The sequence below is a fragment of the Hydra viridissima genome, unplaced genomic scaffold (assembly GCF_058129835.1).
Source record: "Hydra viridissima isolate aposymbiotic clone 2 unplaced genomic scaffold, HvirCarnegie_v1 scaffold_2, whole genome shotgun sequence".
NCBI classification, from domain to species: Eukaryota; Metazoa; Cnidaria; class Hydrozoa; order Anthoathecata; family Hydridae; genus Hydra; species Hydra viridissima.
Window position 1 is genome coordinate 18,240,382 of NW_028324301.1, and position 7,826 is coordinate 18,248,207.

Genomic DNA, 7,826 nt, shown 5'->3' on the forward strand with positions numbered 1-7,826 from the left:
TAGAAGTTTTGCTCGGAGTTAAGCAATCCAGTTATTATAGAGATCAGTGCTTTCCGTTACTTTTATATCACAAAAATGTGCGGGATGAAAAATCGCCTCTCGGCATTCCAGCGGTCCAAAGTATATTCGAACAGACTAAAAAATTTGCAGCCATCAGCATTTCAATGTGTCGTCATCAAATATTTCTTTTTTTTTTTTTTAAATCGTCAGCAATCATTTCTTTTCTTTTACGAATGTTTTGATTTGTTACACGTTTTCCCCTGGTTTAAATTTGTTGCTTTTAGTTTTATTTTAGCTTATAATCCATTACAGCAGCAAATGTCAAATAATTCTGGAAAAGGATGGGAAACCGTCGTAAACAAAAAAAAAAGTCATGTAACGAAATCGGATGTGAAACGTGCTCAACAAAACTTTATCGATGGTGGAAATAAAGTTCCTAAAGTAACAAGCAGAGGTATAAATTGCTAAATTTAAAATTTTTCAAATATTAATTTATTTTTGAGCAAAGATAAATGTAAGAATATATGCCTGTTTTATCAAGCTATTCCCTGGCTTAAAGTAACAAACACATAGCACAACATAAAGCTAGTTAATGTATAAAAGCTAGTACATATGCATGAAATCTCTTAATTTTTTTATCTTTTACTTTAATTTTAAATGTTTTTAATAAATAAATTCACTATGTTCAATTGAACTATAGACCTGCTTAAAGTAAATTTAAAAAAAAAAAAAAAATTCTAGATATACTTCTCAGAACAATAAGTTTGAAAAATGAAAATTTTATATAGTTATGATATAGTGAAAACCAGTTGTAAAATTTACCTAGTTTAGATAATTTGTTTTTTCTTTAAGATCCATTAAAACTTGAGAAAACTAAGTTCGAAGCTGGGTTTAGTGAAAAAGAAGAAGAAAAAGTACCTTCTATGGTACCATTAGAGCTTTCTGGTGATGAAAAACATTCTCGTTCTCCCCGTACTCACGATCATTCAAAAAAGAAGAAACTACCTAAAGCACCTACTGTGTTTAATATGGCAGAAAAGATAGAGTCTGTATGTCACATTAAGTTATTAAAAATAAATAATCATTTTGTCGAGTTCAAACTGTTGAAAGTATCTTGTAAACCTAAAATATCTCCCTATTTTATCAGATAAAGAGTAGTTATGTCTTATTTTTTTATAGATTGATGTATTTAAGTTGCAGCAGCAAATAAAAGATATTCAGCTGAAGTTTCCTGCACATCAACTTGTAAATAAGTATTCTAATTTATATCAAAAAATAAATTAAGATTTAATATATTTGTAAATCATTAGCAAGATCATGATTGCTGAAAGTCAAATTCACAATTGCTTAGTCTGAGAAGCTTGAGCAGATAATAATTATAACATATCCTGTTTGATATTTATGCATACTTTTCAAAATATTTTTTAATCCAGCAATTTTAATTTCAAAATGTCTTTTTTAAAATTCACACTTCATATAAGTAAATATTAACTAATATCTTAGTAGATGACATTTTCCAATACTAAAATCTTCTCAGAACAATCATGTCACTTCATTTAGATTAGTTATTAAAGATCATGCTGTAATTGTTTATTAGATATGGTTGAAAGAAATTGCTATCTGGCTTCATTCAGAGCTGGGCGGACCTAGTGAAAAACCAGATCTTGCATTTTTAAACAAAAAGCAAGGTAAGTTAGTTTGTTAGCAAACCTTGTTAGTTCTATAAACAGCAGTGATTGTTTGGCTATAATCAGTGCCATGTTTATGTTACTTTGGTATTGATTGCAGTGGTATCAACAAAGAATTAATATTTAAAGATGTGTATACTTACATCAATAAATTTATGTGCACTTTTGTTAATGCAATATAACATAGTGATGTAATGTAGTGATATAACATTGAAGATATTTGAACTGAAATTTTTGAGAGGTTTTTTTTTTAATTAATTTTACTTATTTTTATGCTGTTAAAAAATTTTTGTGAATTATATACATTTTAAATTAGGGTAAATAAAGTTTCAAAATACTTATTTAGGTTACCCTTGCAATGCATTGACAAAAAATGTAAATGAAACCTTAACAGAGTTGATGAAAATGTGTGATAAAAATACTCTAAGTAGTTTCTTTGTATTTCTTATTGCCTCTCTTGCTGATGAGGTACAGAAAGGTAAGGTAGTGTTTGTGCATTTTTAAAAATCTTTTTTTATGATGCTTAAAAATGAAAATTATAAAAATAAATATCAGCATCTTTGTATAACTTTAGTTTGCATAGCAAAGCATTAAAGTTTTTTTTTTACAGGTCATTCAACAGTTAGTTATCGCATTTTTATTCAGTTAATGGCTCAAGTGCAACCTGAAGTTTTTGTTGAAAATTGCAATGAAGTAGGAATATTTGCAGTTAGCTATTAATTCTATAAATTAAAATGAAAAAAAAAAAAGCTGTCAATAATCAATAATTTGATTTCTTGAGAGAACTAGCTGTTTAATCAAAATTTGAATTTCATATATTTTTTTACCTCTGATTTAATTTTCCTGGTAATTTTTTAGAAAATTTTGATAAGAAATTGATTCGTTTCTTAATCTGAATTCATTTGGGTAACATCTATTTTTTCTTTCCTGAGGTTGTTAGTGGCAAGTCAAGAAATGGTGATGCTTATCTTGCTGTCATTTGGGCTTTTTCCCAAAACACTAGCAGTATTAAGGATGGACTTTCAAGTTAGTAAATAGTGTTAAAATATTCAGTGAAGAAACTTTTTTTTTAACTTTATTACAAGAACTAAATTATTTTTAACATCCTTATTGTATATAAAATATAGAAGTGGTGCTTTTGTTAAAAGTTTTAAGCTTTACAGTTTATATCTAATTATTATTGGAAATTGCAATAGTGCTGTAGATTGCTATAACATTATAGTTACATATATTTTGAACTTCTAAACCTTAAATACTATCAGGTTGATAATATTTTAACAAATGATGTCAGTTAAATCTGAGGAAGAAGCCCTAAGCCTAAAATAATGTTTTCCTGTGCTTATAACTGTAGACAGCTTAGATTGGAATTAAACAACCCTTAGAGTGAGTACTTTAAATACTTGATTTTAAAATACTCACTTCAAGAATTTTTAGTTTTTACTTAGTTTGGTGGTCAGCCATGTTTAGTGGTGTACTCGATAAAAAACATCATGCTACTGCTTCGCTTCACTTCCTTAAGAATTTGTTACAGTAAGAGAAAAATATACCATCACTTTTTTTTATGTAAACATTTCTAAAAGCTTGTAATTTTTAATATTTGAGATAAATTTAGCAAAGTTTAGCTTAAGTTTTTTTACCTGTTTATTTTTTTAAAGATGTTTTTAAAATTTGATAATTGATTTAAAATGTGTATCCTAGTTAGGTACAAAGGATGATTTTTTGTACATAAACCTATTTTAGTATATTAAGGTTATGTAAAGTTTTGTGCATGCTTAACACCAGCATAGTGTTGGTGGTTTTGGCAATCTTCAAGGGTTTGGAATTTATTAGTCTATTTTTTATATTGTAGGTATGTTTTGCTTTTTTAGAAATTCAAATGTACTAAAAGTGGATAAACCTGTTATTGATACTGATCAAATGTTGCGATTGATAGAAACTATGGTTGGCGATCAATCTATTCTGTCTCATACACCAAGGTTTTAATAAATAACTTTTTTATTTTATTTATCTACTGTAATTTAGTATAGCTATATTATCTTGTTATATATTCTCATAAATTTTGTTTCTGCAGCTTATTTTAATAAAATACCAAAAATATAGGAAAATGATGCTTTATGTAGCAAGAAAAAATTACTTTTTCTATTGTTCTGTTGTAATATGGTGTTTTTTACAGATTAATTATTGACATATTCATCTCTTTACATTTTTTTGTCTGAAAAGTCTTCTGTAATAAATTTGTTTTACACAACAAAAATATGATTTCCCTTTTTTTCAACCAGCTTTAATAGAGATTTTTAATCATATAAGTTAGATTTAGTTGTAATATTAAATGAAATGTTGTTGTAACAAAATTTTGTTTTGTGTTAGTTTGATGAATGATCTAAAGAGTCATTTTGAATGCTTCAGAGTGAGTTTTACATTTTTTGTTAATATGTTTTTATTTTTTTAATCATTTTGTATTCTTTGAAAAAAAAAAAAAAAAACATGAAGTTTTTATTTTATTTTATGACTATATCATAGATCCTTTTAATGAGTAACCATCCTGAAGAAACATCAAAAACTTGTTTTAGTAATATTTTCCAAAGCTTACGGAAATACACTGACTTAAAGATTACAAACTTGGTATTAAATCATGTTATTACAAGACTTTTATTTTTTAACTTTTTAGTTCTACCAGGTTTTATAAAGTTTTTCTTTTTGTATTTTTAGTCCTATTTATTAGTAATTGTTGTTTATTATTGCTTATTGTTATTTATTGTTAGATTTGTGAATTGCTAGTGTATTGTCTTTCACAAAACAAAAAATGCATGGAGTGGTGGGTTGCAAATATCATTCATCATTTGAGGGAATCAAGGTAAGTTCAAAACATTTATGTTAAAAAAAAAATGTTTCCTTTAAATAAAGAGTCTGACTTTTAAGCTCCTGTTACAAAAACACTTATTTTTTTAAAATATTTTAATTAGGCATTGTGTAGCAGTAAAAACTCTCAAATTAATTACTGCCTTAAATAACATATAAGATTGCAATATATCCATAATATTGCTGAAGAAAAATATCGTATGTGTTTTTAAAAACTGAATTCCCTTTACTTTTTTTTTTATTATTTATAAAGCATCAAGCAGCCATTTTGTTTTTTATTAACTACATTTTGATTTGAAATCTGCTTTTATAAACTGCTAAAGTGATATGAAATTAATTTTTAGTGTTCTCCTCAAGTACATTCAAGTAAATTATGAGATTGTCATTAAACAGGTTGTCTATTGTTATCATTGTTTTACATTTATGTCAGAATAGTTTTATATACTAGTAAAAGTATTCTTAATAGCTTTAGATGTCCTATTCTTGTTCATTCTTTTTATAAATAATTAAGCATCTATGAATTTACTTAAATTATTTTAAATTCAACCATATGTTTAGCTACAATGCAGGCAACAATACCGTAATCCTATACTTGCCACTCTAGGATCAAGCATCATTCAACAGCTTGATTTAGCAAATGAAAAAGGAAAATATGAAAAAAAACATGGATTTAAGGACTGCCGAAAAATATGTTCCGTAAGTTCTGTTAGCAAATGACTATTTTTAATTACTTTTAATTTTTTAAATTAGTATTATGCAATGGAAATACACTTTTTGTTTATTGTTGTTAATATTATCGCTGTTAAAATTTTGTTTAATTTTTCTTAATAGGGATTTATCCGATTGGAAAATGAAGCAAGGCAGCAAAAGTCTCTCATATGGCAGCTGCTTAAGCTTTTTTTCTTTGTTCTTCTTTGTTTAGTTATGGTTGACATTTTTAAAAGTGGAAGTTATCATGGTAAGAACCTTTTAATGGTGTGAGCAATCAGGTTCGCAACTTGACTTTATTCTAGTGAACTTTTGTAAGGAGATTACAGTTCTAAAAAATTTAACATTTTTGATAATGAAATTCAAAACTAAAAAATCGCTATGACTATGCTAACAAAATCTGTTAATTTTCTCAGAGAGTTGCACTGGAAAGTACCTTAAAAGGTATGGCGTGGAGGAAAGAGCTTTAGTTGTAATAAAATTTTCTAAACAACATACCGACAGATTCCAACAGTAAGTTAAACACGTTAATGGAGTTAGTTATATTCTGATAGTATTTCATTTTGTTAATCATTTTTATTTTCTTTTTAGATTTTTTAACACACACTTTCCTTATTATTACGACAAGTTCAGTTATTATGCAGATCCAGTAATGGAGAAAATATGGGATTATATAATAGTTTCGAGCGTTTTCCTCTACAAACATACCGAACCTTTGCGCGTATATGGTAATCAAATGCTGCCGCCTCTTTTTGAAAAAGTAAATTTTTTCCATCAATTTGTTTTTAGTTAATTTAAATTTGAGAATAACTTTTTTAATTCTTGCATTTGTATTTCGTCGGCTAGGTGAGTTATTTCGTAACAGAACAGTATCGTATTATAACTTCGTTGCTAGCTTCAACTTACGAGAGATACGCTCCTATTATCTTAGAATTTTTTGTTTCTATTTACGAATGGTTGTGCACCTCGATTCCGTTCGCTTTTAATTATATCATAAATGTTGCAGCAACAACAAAGACGCGAATATATCAACTGAGTCCGGAAACATTCGATAAAATCCTAATAATTTTACTTGATGCCTACAAATATTTATGTAGAGTTGCACCAGTTGCATTGGAAGCAGTCCAGCATTTTACCATTCGATGTGTAAATTCAACTAGATCCTACTTTGAAATTGGACAAACTTGGATGAACCAGCAATTTAGGTAATATGACAAAAAGTCTTTAAATATAAAAAAATAAGAAGATTTAAAGATTTATCTTTGGGGTATCTGTTATCTTTTTTTTTTATAAAACTTTGAGTTGTGTTAAACGAGTTCATGAAAGTTTTGAGAAGTTAAAAGTTGCTTTCATGTTTTTTGTTATAATTCTTTTTTCTTTTTTGGACGGTGGATTTGTGTATTGGCAAGTTTTTATCTTTGCGTTTTAAAACTAGCATTACAGGGCTTTTTTTGTTTGTTTTGTTTTTGTTTTTCTCAAATGGGTTATTTTTTTTACCCTCTTTTAACAGCGCCGTCTCGATGGCTTCGAAATGATGTTCTGTATATGGAATACGGATCTAAAGATGCTAATGAAATTCGATGAATTGACAATTCAATGTGTCTTTAGAGACAGATTTTAGCTATTATTTTGTTTCAAAAAAGGCAAAATAGTTTTGGATTGTTTTTTTTCTGAAAATAGTTAAGGTAAAATTATCTCCAATTAAATATAAAATTATATTCCATAAAAGTTAAAGGAAGCCTTTTGTACTTTAACTAAAACTGAAAATCATGTTTTTTTTGTAAGTATCCTTAATTTTTGACTAATGCAGTTCATAATAAGGGGAATATTTGTGTAACATTAGTTTTCTTAGGCGAATGTGTTACGAAATTGTTGGTTGTTATCATACTTCTTTAGTAGAAGTAGTAGAGTTTAATGCTCCGATCGTTTCTTTTATTTAAAATTTTATTCCTATAAATTTAGTGAAAAAAATTAGCGAGTGTTAATAAGATATGAACTTGTACTGTGTTCCATAACGTATGTACATTCCCTAATTAGATTTTAGATGTTTGTTGATACGTTCATTTTAATAACTTGATACTTTAAATTGGTGTGAAAACCTCGAAATAAAAAAAAAGCAAAAATAACACCTAATAACTATACTCATCCGATATTAAAAGAATTAGGAAACTTGAGCAGCAAATTAATCTTCAATTTCACTGATTATTTTTCGGAAAATCTTGTTAGCGATGATCGATGAGTAGTGTTAAATCATTTTTAATATTCTGGAATATGGACTCTGTGTGTGTGTGTGGTGTGGTGTGTGTAAAAATACCCATATAATAAAATACCCATATAGTAAAATGTTTTAGATGTTTTTATTCTTATCTCATAAAAAGCAAAACAATTGTTTACATCATTTTAGTATAACGAGGTTTTGGTATTTTATTTAATAAGCAGCATAGATAAAAGCTCTAATTAAGTATTTTAGGGATTTTTAAGTTCTGATATATTATCACTGAGAATGTCTATAGGTGTCGAGTTTTCTAGGGGGTTTGCAATTGAAATTTGAAAAGTCACAATTTTTCAGCT

At 27.3% G+C, this 7,826-nt stretch overlaps 1 protein-coding gene across 1 annotated transcript; it reads left to right on the top strand.

Annotated features, from left to right (window-relative positions):
* Window positions 1–133: 133 nt before the first annotated feature.
* Window positions 134–6,912, top strand: LOC145182458 (transmembrane protein 214-B-like). The gene is made up of 19 exons (XM_090078441.1): window positions 134–454; window positions 853–1,049; window positions 1,180–1,245; window positions 1,598–1,688; window positions 2,035–2,166; window positions 2,299–2,381; window positions 2,621–2,714; window positions 3,134–3,218; window positions 3,557–3,664; window positions 4,056–4,095; window positions 4,209–4,310; window positions 4,451–4,542; window positions 4,892–4,940; window positions 5,106–5,243; window positions 5,379–5,505; window positions 5,672–5,768; window positions 5,847–6,015; window positions 6,102–6,460; window positions 6,766–6,912. The coding sequence occupies exons 1-19, from the start codon at window positions 319–321 to the stop codon at window positions 6,788–6,790; spliced, it is 2,190 nt and encodes a 729-aa protein (XP_089934567.1). The 5' UTR covers window positions 134–318; the 3' UTR covers window positions 6,791–6,912.
* Window positions 6,913–7,826: the final 914 nt, after the last annotated feature.